Source organism: Alexandromys fortis, unplaced genomic scaffold, assembly GCF_014885135.2.
Source record: "Alexandromys fortis isolate MF-2015 unplaced genomic scaffold, M_Fortis_MF-2015_v1.1 scaffold_271, whole genome shotgun sequence".
Lineage (NCBI taxonomy): Eukaryota > Metazoa > Chordata > Mammalia > Rodentia > Cricetidae > Alexandromys > Alexandromys fortis.
In genome coordinates this window covers 364,022-384,171 of record NW_026068156.1, presented here as the reverse complement: position 1 = coordinate 384,171, position 20,150 = coordinate 364,022, and the positions used below count along the sequence as shown (strand labels likewise).

Below are 20,150 nucleotides of genomic sequence, written 5' to 3'. Positions count from 1 at the left end.
GAGGCTAGCCAGAACCATACACTGGTCTCAGAAGTAAGGACTGGGGGCATGTGGCTCAGCTGGTGGCGTGCTTGACCCTGGGCTCCATCCACAGCAACACATAAAGTGGCTGTGGTGATGCAGTCCTGACTCCAATACTTGGGCGGCCCAGACAGGAGGACCAGGAATTCAGGGCCATCCTCTGCTACACAGAGAGTTTATCATCAGTACGGACTCTATGAGACCCTGCCAGGAAATGAACAAATACAAGGGTGAGGCTGGCACGGTGGTACACCCCTGTAATCACAGAACTTAGAAGGCCGAGGCAGGAGGATCTGCGAATTTGAAGCCAGAATGGGATACATAGCAAGATCCTGTCTCAAAAAATCAAAACAAGGGCCTGGGATATGGCTCAGTGGCTCATGGGTTTGCCACCCATACATGAGTAACTGTTTGGATGCCTAGCACCCACGTTAAGTCAGATATGATGGTGCATGTCTGTAATCACAGTACTCCTGAAGTGGGGTAGGGGTAAGAGACAGGGGATCCCCAGAAGCTCCAGGGTCAGCTAGTCTGGTGGCGAACAAGAGAGTCGATATCTCAAACAAGGTAGAAGGTACGAACCGACACCCAAGGTTATCCCTCTGCCTGCCACAGATGTGCCATACAAACATACAGTCACATTCTCTCACACACATAAAACACACAGGCTTTTGTTGTTTACCTTGATTAAGTTTTGAAACTTCTTGCTCTGCTGCAGCAGTAACTTGTAGTGACTGACCGCGTCGTTGTGGCCACTACAGAACACACCGTATTTCTCTTTCATTCTCTCTCCGGTTTCCCCTGAGAACTAACATGGAAAGGTAATGGAAGTTAGCCGATGATGAGCCGCGAATGCTGCCAGAGTATGTTTCCATCTAGTTCGTCTGGTTGTGCTAAGATCTGTATTTTTCCTGAATGTTTCCTCTAAACACCTCCTTGGAGCCTCAGTGCAAGCACAAGGAGGTAAGAGGTCTGCCTGTCCCCACTCTTCAGATGCTTTTGGCCACACTGTCAGGTGCCTACTCTACTGCTACAGATAAGTGAGTCCTAAAAGTGAATTTTCTGTCTCATATCCATTTCTGCAATGATCATGGGAATGATTTCATTTTTATTGCAGAGTTTTCTTATGTTGTGAGGTTGGCCTCAAACTCTTGGTCCCACTGCCTTCTGCCCGTCTAGTCCTAGGATGAGAAGGGACCAGCTGAAGTAAGATGACTTTGGCCCAAATGTATGCTTGCAGTCATATGTATGCAAAGACTGGGCCTTTGGAGATGGCTCAGCATAAAGACCCGGGCTCACTTAGGTCCTCGGATGGGTCTGGCAGCATGCGTCTGTAACCCAGGGCTTGGGGGCAGAGATAGGAGGATTGTAGGGGCTCACTGGGCAGCTGACCAATCAAAACAGTGAGCTCCCGATTCATCCAAAGCCCCTGACCCAGCCTGGCATGGTGGCATACTACTTTAATCCCAGCACTCTGGCGGCAGAGGCAGGTGGATTTCTGAGTTTGAGGCTAGCCTGGTCTATAGAGCAAGTTCTAGGACAGCCAGAGCTGTTACACAGAGAAACCCCGTGTAACAAACAAACAAGAAAGGAAGAGAGAGGGAAGGAGGAAAAGACGGAGGAAGGAAGAGGGCTGGCAAGAAGGCTTGGTAAGTAAGACACTTGTTGTGAAGCTTGATGACCTGAATTTGATCCCTGAGATCCACATGGTGGAAGGAGAGGACAACTCCTGGAAGCTGTCCTTTGATCTTCTCATGTACACCATGTCACAGGCATGACCACCCATATAATAGTCTATCTTAAAAAAAATAAAAATAAAAAGATGTGTAATGATGGAAGACATCTGACATCAACCTCCGGCCTCAAGAGGCACCTGCACTGGCACGCACACTACCCCCGAGCAGCGGGGGTGGGGAGGCTGGAGATGTGATTCAGTAAAGTGTCTGTCTAGCATACAAAGCCCTGGCCACAGTCCCCAGCACTGCATAAACTGGTGTTAGCGGAACAGTGGTGAGCCCAGCACTCAGGAGAGGGACGTCAAGAGGGCCAGGTGAGCTGCATGAGGATGATGAACTCCTCATCCTCCCAAGAGGATTACAGGCAGGAACCACCATGCCCAGGTTCTGGGCAGTGCTGGGAATGGTACTCAAGGCTTTCTGCATGCAGGCAAGTGCTGTCAACTGAGGTAGATCCCTCGCTGAAAATACAGTTCTGAACAGTATTTGGACATGTTTGATCGAGGCCATTCCAGCCTCAGTGTTCCTAGGACACGAGCAGCTGGACAAGAGTGGGCACCGTGTGCTTTCTAGGATGGCGAGCATGTGATACACCAGCGTCATCATCTTATCAGAAGGAAGACAGGGTGGAGAGAGGTGTGGCCCATCCTGGTCATAGTACCTACCTGCTGGACCAGGACATCCCCGATCTTTTGGATGACGTAATTCCGGTCGCTGCCCTCCTCTAAGAACTCCTGCCGGCGCTCCTTGAGGCGGGCAAGGAAGTGGCTGTGTATTTCCAATAGGTCATCAGCACATAGGAAGAGGCGGCTCACTGCCTGGCCACTGAACTGCAGCTCCTCCTGCAGGGCTCTGGAGTACACTTTCAGCATGATCTTGAGGGTGCGCACGTGGTGTGCTTCTGTCTGCATCAGCTCTACAGGGACAGAGGTGGGAGAAGATCACCTCCGCTCCCAGGGTACTCACAGCTACCACAGGCCTGCTGCAGCTGGGTCGACCCTGCCTGCTTTCCGGGCCTGTGCGTGTGCGTGTACACACACACGCACACACACACACACACACACACACCACCCTCCTTTCTTCTGTGTGGCCACACCCAGCACATGTATATACACATATTTATGTACATGAGTGTATAGGGAGGCCAGGGGCCCTCGGTTCTATCCTCACAAGCAACTAGTCTTGGGGCTGTGGATGTAGCTGTGTAGGTGATGGTGCTTACCTAATATGCATAAAGCCTTGGGGTCCATCCTCAACCAGTTAAAGAAACTGGATATGGCACTGTATTGCTGAAGTTCCAGTATGTGGAAGGCAGAGACGGCCAAGTAAAGAGTTCAAGGTTACCCTCCCTTCAGCGGGGTGGGGGCACAACCGATTCCTAAACTTGCTGAGTTGCCTAGGCTGGTTTGACTCAAATGCCTTTCTTCCTGCCTTAGTGACAACAGGTGTATCCCATCACACTTGACCTTTAGCCTTTCTTAATTAGAAGTCTTCCCTCCCTAAAGTGCTATGTGAGTCTGAAGCCAAAGCAGCATGAAAAAAAAAAAAAGTATTTAGGAGTGAGCTGTGTAACCTCAATGTCCCAGAAGCCTGTATCCTTGAGTTCAAGAAGGTCATAAGAAGGAACTTCTAGCCTTAGTGGGGGTGAAACTTGCATGTCTCTGCATGTATGTGATCAAACACAGACCTTGATAGACCAATGTCTGCAGTCCACTCAGGTGCTAAAATCTGACCTCCGTATTATTAAGAACATGGCTGTAGGAGTGTCTGTCTATCATGAACAAAGCCTTGGGTCCCCTCCTCCCCCAGCATCCCATAAACCAGGTATGTGGCCCAGGCCTGCCACCCCAGAACTCTGGCTGTGAAGGCAGGAGGATCAGAAATTTAAGGTCAACTCAGTTATAGACAACTTTTTTTTTTTTTTCCCCCTGAGACAGGGTTTCTCTGCAGCTTTGGAGCCTGTCTATAGCCCAGCTAGTTATAGGCAACTTTGATACTAGCCTGGGCTACATGTGAGACCCTGCCTAAAAAAAAAAAATCAAACAAACTAATAAAAAAATGGTGAGCTTCTGGGAAGTATGCTCGGGTAAGTAGAATCTTCACAGATTGGAAAATTTTTATAGACTAGGATCCTGGGCTGGCTAGATGGCTCAGGGATTAAAGGCACTTGCTGTATAAGCTTGGTAACATCACACGTTATACAGACACAAGGAAGACCATGAAGAGGAAGAAGGAAAAGGAGAGCCTGAGGACCAGGTCAACTGCTTCCTGATAGTCTTCTGGACAGAACAGGGATGCTACACCCCCAGAATCTCAACAATTGGGCTACCTGCACAAGACCTGGAAGACCACGTGCCAACACGGATGGAGACTACTTCACAGGGCTCCAGCCCTAGATGAAGGCCTACAAGTCGCCAACGGCTGCTGAAGGAGGGAGAACCATTTCAGCCCCTCCCCCACTCCCTAAGGGGTCAGTTCTAAATACATGTACATAGGGGGCAGTGCTAACTGGACTCAGTAGGTGACATTCATACATATAGTAGGTGTTATATAGACATATATATCCACATATGTATGTGTATATGAGAAGGAGGTTAGAGATGCAACCAGTGGCCAGCAGGTACTTCAGATTTGAAGTTAACAGACATACAAAAAGAGGCTCTTGCCCCTCAAATGATTTGAAGGCAGGGCAGGGAGGTGACATCTAAGGCCAGGAAGCTGGTTTTCACCAAATTCTGAGTCTGCACCCCTCTTTGACTTCTCAGTCTCTAGAACTTAGTGACTATAAACTTGAGCAATAAACTCGTTTAAATACCACCCTGCTGATGACATTCTGTTCTAGCAGCCCAAACAGATGGAGAGTCACCAACGAGGTAAGAATGAGTCAGCCCCAGGCACTTGGCCAGGCTGGGTTAGCAGGGACCTGTGCTAACAAAGCCCTTCCTGCTCCAACAGGTAAGGTTGTCCCAGGGGAGTGGTAGGTGGGGCAGATTACAGGGTCTCCTGAGAGGCTGGCTAAGTAGCTCAGACTCTTAGGTGGACTTAGGGAATGAAAAAAATAAAAAATAATGGGGTTGGGATGTAGTACAGTTGTTAAGAGTGCTTACTTAGCATGCACAAAGGCCTGGGCTCCCTTACCAGCCCTGCAGAAACCTGCATGTCTGTAATCCCAAGTACTTGCAAGGTGGAGGAAGTTTAAGGTTATTTGAGGTGACATGGTGAGTTTGAGGCTATGAGACTATCTCAGAAAACAAAACAAACAAAATAGGACTGCTAAGTGGCTCAATGGGCAAAGGCTGCTAAGCCTGATGACCTGAATTGGATCTCTGTGTCCTGTATGGTAGAGAGAACTGACTCTTCCAAGTTGTAGTCTAATCTCCACATGGAGCCCTGACACACGCACACATGCATGCATGCATGCACTCACGAGCGCACACACAAATGCATTTTTACAGAAGAATAGACAGAGAATAGTTAAAGAGGGCTGGCAGGGTGACATAGGCGTTAGACACCTTACCATACAGGACATCCTGTCTTTTTACCACCTCCTTCTTTTGTTTCTTGGCATATGCTAAATCCACAGAGAGGCTCCAGGACTCCGCCTCAAACTCATGAGCATCTGATTCGATCTCACACCTCAGTGAGGCAATGTAAGGATCTGGGGGAAAGACAGAGGTTGTTGATTAGGCTGGTGCTTGTCAAGTCTTCCTATCCCTGTCAAGGGCGTGCTAAAGCCTCTGGCCTTTCCCTGTAGAAGGGAACCATGTGGCATCCCTGGGAATTCATTACTGCTGGGGAACATAACTTCAAAGCGTGCTGCATTTTTTCCTGTTTTTGTTAACAATTCATTTTTTCTTTTGTTATTTTTGAGACAGGGTTTCTCTGTGTAGCCTTGGCTATCCTGGAACTAGCTTTATAGACCAGGCAGGTCTGGAACTCACAGAAATCCACCTGCCTCTGCCTCCCAAGTGCTGGGATTAAAGGTGTGTGTCACCACTGCCAGCTTGTTAACAATTCAAAGACGCGACTGATTAAATAAAATTAGCCTGAGAGCAGGAGGCTGAGTCAACAAGTAGCAGACAGGAAGTGGTAAGGAGGAACCATGTGTAGAGTTTGTTTGGAAGACCCAGGCAAAGGAAGAAGGTGAGCAAGCAGAATCCCACCTCAAACCTTTAATTTTGAGTTCTTTAGATTTAGATAAAGTTTCCCATAGTAGTTTTGAAAGAGTCAGTGCCTGAGGGAACAGAATCTCCACAGGCTTCGGCCCTTGTGGCCAAGCCTTTGCTTAAGGGGTAGTCAACTGTAGATAATAAAAAATGTTCAGCAACACCATACCTTCTATGAAAACAGACTCAGCGTTTGAGGATGTGAGTGACAGAGAGTCGTCGGTACTCTGCTTCAACTTTAAAAACACAGTGTCGGCTTCATCCATGTCTCCAGTGATTGGTCTGAGTAAAATGATATGTTTATTCACAAAAAGAAATTCGGGTCAGTGAGATGGCTCTGTAGGGAAAGAGGCTTCCAAACCTGACTACCTGAGTTCAATCCCTGGGACCTACACAGGGAGAACCAACTCCACAATGTTGTCTTTGGCTCTACGTGTGCACAGTGCAATGTGCACACACACACATACATAACACACCCACACCCATACAGTGCAAATAAACAAAAAAATCCAAATAAACAGCAAAAGTGACTTAAATAGGCATGTATTACTTGAAATATGTAAGGCAAATGGGATTGTTACTCCTAATTAGATGATTGGGGAACTTTCTGGCTTCCAGCAGAACACTTTAACTTGTCACAGATCATTGTTAAAAATTAGGAGACTAAGCCAGGTGGTGGTGGTGCATGCCTTTAATCCCAGCACTAGGGAGGCAGAGACAGGCGGATCTCTGTGAGTTCGAGACCAGCCTGGTCTACAGAGCTAGTTCCAGGACAGGCTCCAAAGCCACAGAGAAACCCTGTCTCGGGAAAAAAAAAAAAAAATTAGGAGACTAGGGCTGGAGAGAGAGCTCAGAGATTAAGAGCACTGACTGCTCTTCTGGAGGTCCTGAGTTCAAGTCCCAGCAACCACATGGTGGCTCACACCCATCTGTAATGAGATCTGGTGCCCTCTCCAGGAAGGTACGCATGCAGGGAGAACACTATATACATAATAAATAAATCCTAAAAAAAAAAGTTAGGAGACTATTGGGCCAGGGTTGTAGTGCAAAGTTAGAGTGTTTGCTCAGGATGCTCAAGGCTCAGTGAGGGGAAGGGGGAGGGAGGGAAGAGACGGTAGGAAAGGAGGAGGGAAGGGGAAGAGCTGGAGAACATAATTTGGGATTCTAAGTGAGTCCTCAGAGAGACTGCAGTAGGGGAGAAAATGTGAACTTGAGTTAGGTTGGTCCTGTGTACCAGCTGGTGTTCAACTGTAAAAATGTGCTGTACTAGCGTAACAACAGAGGCAGCCATGTCTGTGGGGGGCCAGGCTGGGGAAGGAGTCTGAGATTCTGCTACCTGCTCACATTTTCCTGGAAGCGTAAACATATTCTAGCAGCTGGGGGTGTGGCTCAGTGGTGATGACATAGCAAGATGTCTCAGTAAGTCTGTGTGCGGAAGGCACAGCGTGCACTTCCTCCTAAGGACTTAGAGGAGACACAGCTCCACAGCAGTGAGAAGCAGGAAAAGAAACAGCCCCTTTCCCCAGAGACTCATCAGCGAGCGTGACTATAATGCTATACCGTGACTCGTCCTGTAGTCATAGGACCATCTCGACATCCCGTGAAGCCCCGTGAGGGTAAACACTGAGCTGTCAGACCATAAGCATGTCTTGGGGACAGGAGGAAGCCCTGTGCAGGGATGCCAACCCTGTATGTTAGGCAAACTGTCCCAACCTGTGGCTGAACGTAATCAGGGATACACTGGTGTTACAAAAAGAAAAAACGCATGTACTGGGCTGGCGAGATAGCTCAGCTAGTAAAGGTGTTTGCCTACAAGACGGATAACCTGAGTTTAACCCCTGGCTCCCAAACAGTGGACGGAGAGAATCAATTCCTGAAAATTGTCTTCTGACTTCCACATGTCTGCTGGCATATATGCTCACACACACACACAAATAAGTAAATGCAATCTAAAATAGGAAGTTCAAGGCCATCTTGAGCTATACTGTGAGTTCTAGGTCAGCCTGGGCTAACTCGGCTCTCACAAGACGATGATAAATCTTAAATGCGTGGATTCAGAAAGCACGTGTTAATCTACCATGGGACATAATAAAGGAGTTTTTCCCACCCCCTTGAGTGCACATGCTAGCAGGAGAGAGACCCCTCAGCTTACCCAAGTCGTACCCCAGAACCGGCTGGGCTCGCTGTTGGCTGGGGACCTCCTTTCTGAGAGACGGTCATGCCGACATTCCTGGAAGGAGCTGGGCTGCTGCCATCAGACAGGAGTGTGGTCCGAGGGTGTTCCTTCAGGGAGGCTGCAACAGAAGCAAATACAGAGTTCGTGCTGAGAAAGTGGGCAGGATAGCAGAGGTTGCCCGTTCTGAAGCCTGGCTCTGCCTGGGGCTTCAGCACTGACAGAATCTTGGAGGTCAATAGCTCATTATCCAAGAAGACGTTTTCGCTCCATTTCCTGGGGAAAGAGCTGTAGAAAGACAGCTCGGGGCGGCCAGGGAGTGCTCCCCGCCTGTCACCACCCTTGGAATGTGTGGTCCCCATGCTGGCGACCTGGTGCTGTACCCAGGCTGTGCCGCGCTGTTTTTGATGCCTTGGGTGGGATCCTTCTAGAAAACAAAGCTACGTCTTCACTTGCTGTATTGGCTGGAGCAGTGGGGCTGGTATGCTGGAAATTGGTTCCCACTGTGACTGTTTGGTGTGGAAATGGCACAGAATTTTCTCTTTGGGTAAAACAATTAAAAAAAAAAAAGAAACAACTCTCCCACACTCTGCTTGCTCTTTGCAGGGGGCAACAGCAGAGGACAGTCTGTGTTCACGGCAAATAATCTACCATCACCATCGGGAGCCACACGGACACTGCACACAGGATGATAATTAATCTGAGATTGGATGTCAGGAGAGCGCTGAGACCCACAGTCCTGGAGGCATGATGCTGATTTAGCTGGCTGTGCTGGCTTATCAGCCTGGTGTAGAACCACCAGAGCATACCTGAGGCTCCTTCTGTTTAGTGGACCCACTCAGCACATATCAGAGTTCTGAACTGTTATTTACTTCAACTGCTTATTGTTAGGATCTCGATAGGAGGATACATGTACCCACTGACGGAAGTTGCTGAGAGAGAGAGAGAGAGAGAGAGAGAGAGAGAGAGAGAGAGAGAGAGAGAGAGAGCGAGAGCGAGCAGCAGTGCGGCAGTGCTGGGAATGGAATCCAAGACAGTATACTTGCTAGGCAGGTGCTAAACTACAGAACCACACCCTGATTCCTTACTGGAAGATTCTAGGTAAGTGTCCCACCTCTCTCCAAGCACCCTCACTCTAGCCCTACACTGGGGAATCCTGGGCAGGCATTCTGCCCCTGAGCCATGCCCCCACACCCTCAGGATAGCAGGAAGACCCCTGCTAGGTGCTGTTGCAGTCTCAACTGTTCAGCCTCCAAAGCCGCTGGCCAGACAGCTCCCAGTCTCCCCACTCCCACCTCCAGCTCCCCAGGATTTTGTTAAACCAGCAACAGACTAGGAATATATTGGAAATTCTCTGACAGAGCTATGGAGGAAGCTTATAAATTATGATATGGCCTACCACCTGCTACAAACATTTTCAATAAAAATTTATTCTTAATTTTTAAAAGTTTATTATTTATTTATTTAGAGACAGGGTTTCTCTGTGTAGCCCTGACTGGCCTGGAACTAGTCAGGTAGCTGAGAACAACTTCCTATTTCTGAGAGATCCGCCCCTGTCTCCCCCAAGTGCCAGGATCACAGCTGTGCACCGGCATGCCTTTTACTGGGTGCTGGACACTGAGCCCAGGGATTCATATATGCTACGCCAGTGATCCAGCAGCTGAGCTACATCCCTAGTCCTTAACATTCAATATTTACCACAGCGCAGCATGGTGGGGATGTCACCCACCCTGCCTCAGACATTCTGATGTCATCTTAATGTCTAGAAATTATTATTATTATGGTAGATGATGTCCACCTAGATGTTGTCCACACACAAATACCCATTTACAAACGAAAAATAATAATTGGAAGTGGCTCAGTTCAGGGCAGGAATTGCCTGCCATTCGTACACCATACCAAACCCCACCCAGGCAATGATGATTTAAACACACAAATATGGGACAAACCTGAATGGCAGCCTCTGCCTGGGGCCTCTTATCAGGGCTAGCTGTTCCCGTAAACTAAGGTCTGACCAAAAGCTGAACAGATTCAGCTTTCTTGCTGTTCAGAAAAGAGAGTATAAATACCATCTAGAAATGGTCAGTTCCAAAGAATATTAATAAGTATTGTTTATGGTGGGCCTTGGGCACATACACCTATAATCCAAGCACTGGGGAGGATGAGACAGGATGATCACAAGTTTAAGGCTAGCCTGTCTCAAAAGCAAAAAGGCAAAGGGCTTGGAGAGATGGCTAGTGATTAAGAATGCTCACTGTCAGCCGGGCGATGGTGGCGCACGCCTTTAATCCCAGCACTCGGGAGGCAGAGGCAGGCGGATCTCTGTGAGTTCGAGACCAGCCTGGTCTACAGAGCTAGTGCCAGGACAGGCTCCAAAGCCACAGAGAAACCCTGTCTCGAAAAACCAAAAAAAAAAAAAAAAAAAAGAATGCTCACTGTTCTCGCAGAAGAGCCAGGTTCAGTTCCCAGCACCCACATGGCAGCTCACAACCACCTGTAACTCATTTCAAGAGATCTGAAACACTTTTCTGGCTTCCCTGCGCACCACCATATACCTGTACACATGTGCATGCACACATATATACATAAAGTACACAAACAAAAGCTTGTGAGAGGACTCAGTGGATAAAGACCCTTTGCTACTAAGCCCGATGACCTGAATCCGGTCTCCTCAGTCCCCTGGACTCAGTAGCAGGAGAGAGCTGACTCCCGCCAATCGTCCTCTCCCCTCGAGACAGGGTTTCTCTGTGTAACAGGCCTACCTGCCCTAGAACTCACTTTGTAGACCAGGCTGGCCTGGAACTCACAGATATGTGCCACCCTCTGCTTTCCAAATGTTGGAATTAAAGATGTGTACCACCAAACTCAGGGCAAGTCGTCCTCTTCACCTGCCAACACAGGTGCCCTTGCAGGCAACCTTCCCCTCCACCAGTTAAAAATAGTAAAACAAACTAAACAAACAATAAAAGCCTAAAGCCAAAGGCTAGGGTTGTAGCTTGACAGCAGAGTGTGCTTACCTGGCCTGTCCAAGGCCCTGGCTTTGATGCCTAACCTGTTACGAGGCCTTGGAGGTCACTGAGGATGGATTCTACCTCCTATTTCCTGGTAACACCAGAAAGGGAAACCCCATCTTAATTTTTAAATCAAAGCCCTATTAAGATAAAGATACTTCCTCCTGTTCAAAACAGAATAGAATCTAAGTTCTTCCTCTGACCCTGAGAGGAGACCTGACATTCTAAGCCACCCAAAACATCACAAACTATTACCTTCTTTGAAGAGTTAATTCAGCTCTGCCTGCCACTCACCTGACCAGAACTCAAGCTACAGAAGAAAGGCTAATTGTCTCCTTAAAGAGACAATGTGCTCATCCCTACAAGGAACCCTCCCTCAGTGCTTCCGCTGACAGAATTCTGAGTCCTCAGAAAAGTTAACCAGTTTTTTTGTTGTTCCTTTTCCTTGGGATAACAGCCAAAAGTCCAAGCATGTTGCTCTGGGCCTTTTCAGTTTTTCTCTGAGTCCTCTACCTCCTCCATCACGCAATGGCTTGCTGACCGCCACTCCATTCTCTCCCTGTCCTCCATCCTCCTCCTTGGGTCAGCTACCAAGGTTTATGGTTCATCTGCTCTGTTTTTTCCCTCAGACTCTAAAGATCTGATGATTATCTTGTGTGTGTGTGTGTGTGTGTGTGTGTGTGTGTGTGTGTGTACACCCGTATGTGAATACCTAAGGAGGCTAGAAGAGAGCACTGTCCCAGAGCTGGAGTTACAGGGCGTTGTGTCTGGGAACAGAACTTAGATCCTCTCTAAAAGCAGTACAGTCTAAACCACTGAGCCATCTCTTCAGCCCCTATTTTCCTCAAAACAAATTGTCTTCGAGTTGCCTTCCAAGTCCATTTTAAAATCCTTTTACTAGCAGGGCGGTGGTGGCACATGCCTTTAATCCCAGCACTCGGGAGGCAGAGGCAGGTGGATTTTTGTGAGTTCGAGGCCAGCCTGGTCTACAAGAGCTAGTTCCAGGACAAGCTCCAAAGCTACAGAGAAACCCTGTCTCAAAAAACCAAAAATAATCCTTTTACTAATGAGTCTATGAACCCAAAAGGAGACCTCAGTTTTCCTAGTACAGCAACACTGCAAATAACAATAAAACAAATTATTAGCACGGGTAGACTGTGGTAGAGTGTTCCTTTAATGCCAGCACTTAGAAGCCAGAGGCAAGTAGATCTTTGAGTTCAAGATCAGCCTGGTCAATAGCAACTTCAAGGCCAGCCAAGACTGCATAGTGAGACACTGTCATAAACAACCCCCAAAACAAAAACTATCAGCGATGTTAAAAGTACTGTAGCACACTTAAATGCTCTTTGTATGATTTAGAAAGCAATGTGAAGTGTTTGCATTTTAAAAAATACATTTTAAAATATGCATACTAGTGTTTTACCTGCATGTGTACCTACATACCAAGTTCATGCCTAGTACCTGTGGAGGCCAGAAGAGGCTATCAGATCCTCTGGACCTGGAGTTATAGAAGGCTGTGAGTCACCACATGAGTACTGAGAACTGAACCCTGACCCTGACAAGAGCATTGCTCTTAACCTCTGAGCTAGCTCTCCAGCCCCAAGTGTGTGTTTGTGTCTTATTGTGGATGGGTCCAAACTGACTCTCTCTGTAACGTATATAGCCATGAAAGAAAATCATGAGCCAGGAGTTCTGCCTTAAATAGTTATGTGAATTGCACTTTTATTCTATTTTTTGCTTGTTTGTTGAGACAAGGTTTCTTTCGGTGGCCCAGCTGTCCTAGAACTTGCTCAGCAGACCAGGCTGGCCTCAAACTTACAGAGATCCATCTGCCTCTGCTTCCTGAGTGCTGGGATTAAAGTGCTTGCCACCACCACCACCCGGCTTATTCTGTTTTTTTTTTTTTTTTTTTTTTTTCCGATGCGCTTAATACTTTGTTATCAAAATCTTTGATACAGATCCTGGTGGGACTATCCCTCTTAACTGCCAAGGCTAGCCAGTCCCTAGAGACAATAAAAGATTCACAAGTAGCCATGAGATGGCTCACTGAGCAAAGGCATTTGCTGCAGAGCAAGGTGACCTGAGTTTGATCTCTGAGACCCACACGGTGGAGTAAGAACCAACTACTGAAATTTGTCCTTTGCTTTTCACAGCACGCTGTTGCATGGCCTGTGTGCTCACAAATAAATGCAAACTTAAATTAAGATACCCACATCTCTCTCATACGCAAAGCAATCAGTTCATAGTCAATCCCAGACAGGGTCTATGTGGCTATAGACCGTCAACACACCCTAAAATCTACGCCACACACTTGCTGACCCTTCTGCCACAATGAACTCCTCCATGATGCTTGCCTTTAATCCTCCGCTCAACAACCTGCAGTCACCTGGGAAGAGTCTCCGTGTCCACACAGGATCGGTGTGTCTGTGGGGGATCATCTCAATTAAGCTAACTGATGAGGATGGCCCAGCCTGCGGCAAACAGTACCATTCAGGGATCCTGAACTGCCAAGAGCACACACAGCAAGTGAGTTTGCCTGCCTGCATTTCTTTCTGCTGTTGCCTGCAGACGTGATGTGACTGGCTGTGCCAAGTTCCCGCCGTACTTCCGGACAGGGTGATGGCATGCAATCTTGAATTGTAAGCTGAAGCAAGTCTCTTTCTCCCCCTAAGATGCTTATCACAACAACAGAAACAAAACCAAGTCGGCTACCTCCTCTAAGTTGCTTGTTAGGTGTTCTGACAGAAATGAGAGCAGTTATTAACACAGGGTCTCACTCTGTAGTCCAGGTTGACCTGAAACTCAAGACTGAACTCAAGACAATCCTCCTGCTCCAGGGTGTCGACTTAAGTGACACCATTACAGCCTAGAGCCACCACTGGTTCCCACCCACCTTCTTTCCCAGCTCTAGACCAAATTCCATCCACTCGATCATCCCAAAGCCAGGCAGGTACAGACTGGAAGGCAGCGGCTTTCAATCTTCCTACATCCAGTTCCTCATGTTGTGGTGACCCCAACCATAAAATTATTTTCGATGCTACTTTATAACCATAATTTTGCTACTGTTATGAATCATAATGTAAACACTTGTGCTGGATGGTCTTAGGTAGCTCCTGTGCAAGGGTCGTTTGGCCCCCAAAGGGGTCTTGACCCACAGGTTGAGAACTGCTGCTGTAAGGCCTAAGGCTGCTGAGATGTTGGCACCTATAATCTGAACCCTACTCATTCTTGTTCCTTCTACCAGAAGTCACCCCTGAAGATTCTAGCTACATTTCCCCTTTGCTCCCTCTGCCCTCTGACTAACTAGGGTGCTCCCAGTGGGTCCTGTATGCAGTACAGTACTGTCTGTTTCTAGACAACTTTGGGGCAGTTCCTACAGTGTTTGCGTGTCTTATCATACCTTATTCAAACAGGACCAAGCCACCCTCACACACCAGCGGCTCAGGGGCCTGGAGGTCTGCCTGTTGGGACAAGTGAAGTCATGCGTGTCTGTCTCTCCTCCTCTAGACAGCACAGACTGTGCTACACAGAACAGAAGCTGTGCAGTGCTTTGGAAAATGTTGTAACCTGGTTGGGGAGATGGCTCAATGGATTAATAGTAATTGCTGTGAAAGCAAGAGAACCGAGTGCAAATCAGCATTCTTGTAAAAGCCATGCATGTCTGGAACCCATGTTGCCATGAGAAGACAGCAAGAGCTTGCTGGTCAGCTAGGCTAACTGAGCTCCAAGTTCAGGGAGAGACTGTATCTCAAAATCACGGCAAAAGTCACTCTGGAGCTCAATTAGCAGTCTGACCTTCCCTACCAAGAGGAGGGATTGATCTGCAGGCACCTGGAGATCTGCTGGAGCACTTGTAGGACACAAAGCTGTTTCTGCAAGGGACCCAGAGAGGAGGTGGAGCCAACGGTGAAAATGGAAAACAGTTCTTTGTACACAGGGGAAATAAAATCCACTCATTCTCTGCAAGAGACAATGGGCTGTTTTCAAGATGATTTAAAGTTTTTACTTAGTGTGTGTGTGTGTGTGTGTGTGTGTCTGTGCACATACCATGACATGCATATGGAGGTCAGATAACGACTGTGAGTGGTAGTTTTTTCCTTCTACCGTGTGGCTTCTGAAGAACTTATCACTGACCTTTGTGCAAGAACCTTTACCCACTGAGTCATCTCACTGGCCATGAAGTTTTTTTCTTTTTGTTTTCAAATGTATGTGTATGGATCTGTGTATGTGTATGCACTATGCGCATGCCTGGTACCTAAAGAGGCCAGAGGACAGCACCAGAGCCCCTGGAACTGGAGATGGCTATGAACTGCCATGTGCGTGCTAGGAATTGAACCTGGGTCATCTAGAAGAACAACCAGTGCTCTTAACTGCTGAGCCATCAGTCTCAAGATAATTTTTAAAACCGTGTTTGAGTTCTTTCTTGAACAAGTTGTACGTCTTGGGTTTACATGATACACATCAGTGATCTTACCTACAGAATCTATAGATAGAAGTAAACAGCCTATGCTAAGAGAGTCAGGCTCCCAGGATCTACTATCCAGCTATGGTCATCTTATAACTCAGCCACTCACAGGATGGAGACCCAGCTCACCTTGTCAACTGATTAGTAGCACGCGGGTCGCCCAAGGCCATCTACAGGTAGTGCACACCTGTAATCCTGGGACTTGGGAGATAGCAGCAAGAGAATCAGGAGTTAAAAGTTAGCTTTGTCTACATAGTTAGTAGCAAGGCCAGCTTGGCTACAATAGACTATCTCTAAAAAATCTCTTTCTTCTCTACTCTCTCTTTTATTTCTTTGAGATGGGGGATTGGCTCTCACTACCATGGAGCTGGAAATTCACTGTGACAACCGGACTGGCCTTCACAGAGATGTGCTCCTCTCTTCCTCCTGGGCAAATGGTAGTAAAGGTGTGCCCTGTTATTCCTGGCTACATTTTTCTTTAGGAAAAACTTCTTCCACATTTATTTGGGTTTTGTTTTGTTTGTTGTGTGTGTAATTTATGTGTCTGGAAGTGGGTGCAGACAGAACTTATGTGGACAACTTGAGAGAGTCACTTCCTTCATTGTACCACATGGGTTATGGAGATTGTACCTGCGGAGTCACATCCAAACCTATGAGGATCTACAAAAAATTACACTAAAAAAAAAAAAAAAAGCCAGATCGAGGGAACAGAGAGTTAGTTTGGTGGGTAAGAGTCCTTGTGAGTCCTTGCTGTGAAAGCAAGAAGACCCGAGTTTGAATCTCAAGAACCTGTATAAAATGCTGGGTGTGGTCATGCACATGCTTGCAACCCAGTGCTGCAGGAGGGAGAACATGGTGTAAAGTAATAGAGCAGGACACTGGGTGTCCTCTGGTCTACATGTAAGCACATACGCATGCCCTATGCAATCAAATATTCACTCTTTGTAGATCCTGCTGTCAACGGAAATCCAGCATGACACACTTAGTGCTCTTCGTCAGCTTTAGACTTTAATGTATAATCTGGGTGAACACAGATTCTAGAACTACTAGTTTTTGAAATGAGGCATGGTGGCTTATATCTGTAATATTAGCACCTGGGAGGGGGAGGCAGGAGGATAGCCACAGGTTTAAGGCCAATCAGGGCTACAGTGTGAAAACTGCCACGAACATAAACTATAAAAACAAGGCCCTGAGAGGTGGTTCAGTAGATAAAGGTGCTGACAGTCAAGTCCAAGGACCTGCGTTGGATTCCCAGGACCCACATTGTGGAAAGAGGAGCGATTCCTGCCAAGTTGTCCTCTGAATTCTACATGCCGAATATGGTATGTGCACCACCTCCTCACAATAATAAATAAAATACGATAAAAATGTAAATGTAAAAGAAGGAAAAACTGAGAAAACTACCAACTCTTGTTCTGTGGAAGAGAGGCCATGCTGATGCTGGGACGGCAGTCTTGTGTGGCCGGGCCTTACACTGCCCTACTCTTTCTTACCTCTGGAAATGGACATCTTAAAGCAACAATACAGAACACTTATCTCCTTCCACCCCTAGGTCCCAGTAATCTTGCCAGCCCTGCTGATTGATGCCTCTCATGTACGCTATTAACATCTCTCCAAGGAAGCTGGACTGGAAATGTCCAGTTTTCTGTAAAAAAGCCACTCTAGAGAAAACAAAAGTGTGTGTGTGTGTGTGTGGGGGACACACAACACCAGAAAACTGGTCCCTCCAGAGAGGCAGCACTGACGTCCTTTTCTGTCATCTAGTCTTTGGGGAAGATTCCTGTTACAGACTGAAAGTGCTCCCTGGCTCTGGAGAGTTCTAGCAGGTGTTTGCTTGCTCTGGCTCAAGGGTGCAGGAGACAATTAAGAGCAAAATCGGATGCAAAGTGAAGTTTGCAATTCACAGTTCCTGGCGTTTCTGCCGCCTGAGGAGCGACTCGATCGATGAGAGCGGGGGACTCATTGATTTCTCTGCCCTGCCTCGTTCTGATGTTGCAGAGGCAAGACAGGATGAAAAATTAAAAGTACATGGGGGGGGGGCGGATAACCTGCTTAGCGCCACACCTCAGGGGACACGGCAAATGAAAAGGACATCTTGTAGCTTGGAAGGTAAGTATGAGTCAGAAAGGAAATTCTCCTAACCTGGTACATTCACCCTCCATGTTTGCAGACTGTGCAGTTGCAGACTTAGGGACTTTGGATGGAAAATACTGGGGGGAAACTGCTTCTTTAATTAATTAATTAATATTTGAGGAGAAATGTATTTAATTTTTTAAGGTTTATATTTTTATTTGTGTGTGCGCGTGTGATACTGGTCCTTGAGCTTCAGGGTGACCCCCCCCCTTCTCTGCCTCCCACTTCACTGTAGGAGTGCTGGGATTAAAGATATGTTCCGCTGCATCTGGCTTTTTCCGGAGGTACCAGGGACTGGAACTCAGGGCCTCATGCGCGGCCTTCCTGCCCAGAGACTTGTTTCTGTGCCAGTCCTGTGTCAACTTCATTCTGGTCACTATCTCCAACATGTTGTAACAACTGTGTATGTGGCATTCACATTGTATGGGTTGGACATCAGCTACAGAAAAAAATCTATCGGAGAGACTGAGGAGATGGTGACTGAGGAAGATGCCTGAGTAAGAATGGACCAGACTTCTGCTCAGGCCACAGTGTCTGCCCGAGGCAGCTCTTCCCTCTCTGATGCCCATGGGCATCCCGAGATACTGTCTGTGAACTGCTAGCTAACAGACTTCCTGGTGCCAGAGGAAGGGAGCTTACATCAAAGCGAGTATTGGTGGCCACACATTCAGTGTCTCACCCACTTCCCTGCCCCTTTCCAGGGAGCAGAGCTCCTGCAGCAGGCTGGGGCTGTAAAAACTCCTTTAGAGAAAGGCATGAGACTTCCACCTCTGCTATGGGGTGGACAGGGAAACCAATTTGTTCTCCAAGCCCCCACCATGCAGTGTCTCCTAAGAGATCCTACCATACTGCTGTCTGTCTACCCCTGCCATTAATATCTCTTCTAGTGAACTTCTTACACACAACACTCAACCTCAGTGGCCCTCTTGGAACTCCATCAAGACGCTGAACCTAGCCTTTGTGTGTGCACACACAAGTATGCTAATGTAGTCTATAGGAGGACCTGCTGCAGAGTCTACGTATACCACATGACATCTAAGGAACTCAAGTGTCCAGGGGGAGAGAGTCTTGGGACCAATTCCCCCAACAGTCAACTATACACTCAGTAATTGCAACAGAATGTATATGCTCAAACTCCACACCAAACTCAAAAAAAAAAAAAAAAACCATAAAAAAAAGTCTGTGGGGCTGGTGAGGGGCTCAGAGGAAAAAGGAATCTTACTGCCTGCCAGGCCTGACAACTGGGCTTCAGTTCAGGGAACCTACACACTAGGACGGATCTGACTCTTGCAAGTTGCCCTCTGACCTCCACATGTGGGCTGTGGACAAATGTCCCCCTGACACAAATAAATAAATATAATAAAATTTTAAAATTGTACTTGTACCTGGTAGCATAGGCCTGTCACCTCAGCTACTCAGGAGGCTGAGGTATGAAAACCGCAAGTTCAAGAAGAGACTTTGTTTCATATGGTTAAAAAAAATTCAAAAGGAAATAAATAGGTTGATAAGGAGGCTGAGGCAAAAGGATCATAGTTCAAGATGATCTTCAGCTATATATGGAGTTTGAGGCCAGCCTGGGCCAAACAGATCCTGTCTAAAAAAATTCACCAAACAAAACTTTAAAATGTACGTGCTTCCTACAAGCATGAGGACCTGAGCTGGATATCCAGAACTCCGGTAAAAAGGTAAGATGTGGTGACCCACAGATAAGGGGTTTCAGGCCAGCCAGTCTGGCATGACCGCTGAGCCCCAAGCTAACATATGTGCATGTATATACACATATACACCTATATACACCTATATACACGTGGGTGTCAGCAACAACTACTCTGCAGTGCAGACACACGTGAATACAACAGAGTTTCACATCTTTCACTGGGGACTTCATGATGATATTTTACACATTTTTTTCCTTTATTTGTGCAGGGTTGGGAATTGGACCAATGATCTCAGGCAGGCATACTACTACTAAGCCACATCTCAGTATGGGCTTGTTTGTCTATTTTATCTGTCTTATCCACCCATCTACCCATCCACCCATCCACCCATCCACCCACCCACCCACCCATCCATCCATCCATCCATCCATCCATCCATCCATCCATCCTTTTGAGGACCCAGTCTACTATGTGGCCAAGGCTGGCTTCAAATCCATGACCCTCTTCCTCCAGCCTCCCTGAGTGCCAGCATGATGGGCATGCTGAGACAACCACGCTAGGCAGTTGGGTGTAGGGATAAGCCCTCCCCTTGGGGGCGGGCTGCCCTCGGGCGTATGTTTACTGATATATTGGGCGGGCAGAGGCTGCGCGCCCCTTCCCTTCCTCTCCTGTCTCCGCCGGCTACTCGCTGGAACCTTGGTTTCATGAGTCTGGTTTTGTTATTAAACTTGTTCAAATACCTATTATCTTTGGTGATTATTAATCCGACCGCTGCATTTGGCGCCCA

At 47.4% G+C, this 20,150-nt stretch overlaps 1 protein-coding gene across 3 annotated transcripts in view; it reads right to left on the bottom strand.

The window, feature by feature from the left end:
- The window catches only part of Arhgef18 (Rho/Rac guanine nucleotide exchange factor 18), a 114,023-nt gene that overhangs the window by 22,640 nt on the left and 71,233 nt on the right, over positions 1-20,150 (bottom strand). For all 3 annotated transcript variants that reach the window (XM_050127387.1, XM_050127386.1, XM_050127388.1), the window contains exons 11-15: positions 8,076-8,217; positions 6,093-6,205; positions 5,275-5,415; positions 2,423-2,673; positions 704-829 (exon numbers count right to left, since the gene is read on the bottom strand). In XM_050127387.1, the coding sequence (XP_049983344.1) occupies positions 704-829; positions 2,423-2,673; positions 5,275-5,415; positions 6,093-6,205; positions 8,076-8,217 (773 nt within the window). The remainder of the gene's footprint in view (positions 1-703; positions 830-2,422; positions 2,674-5,274; positions 5,416-6,092; positions 6,206-8,075; positions 8,218-20,150) is intronic.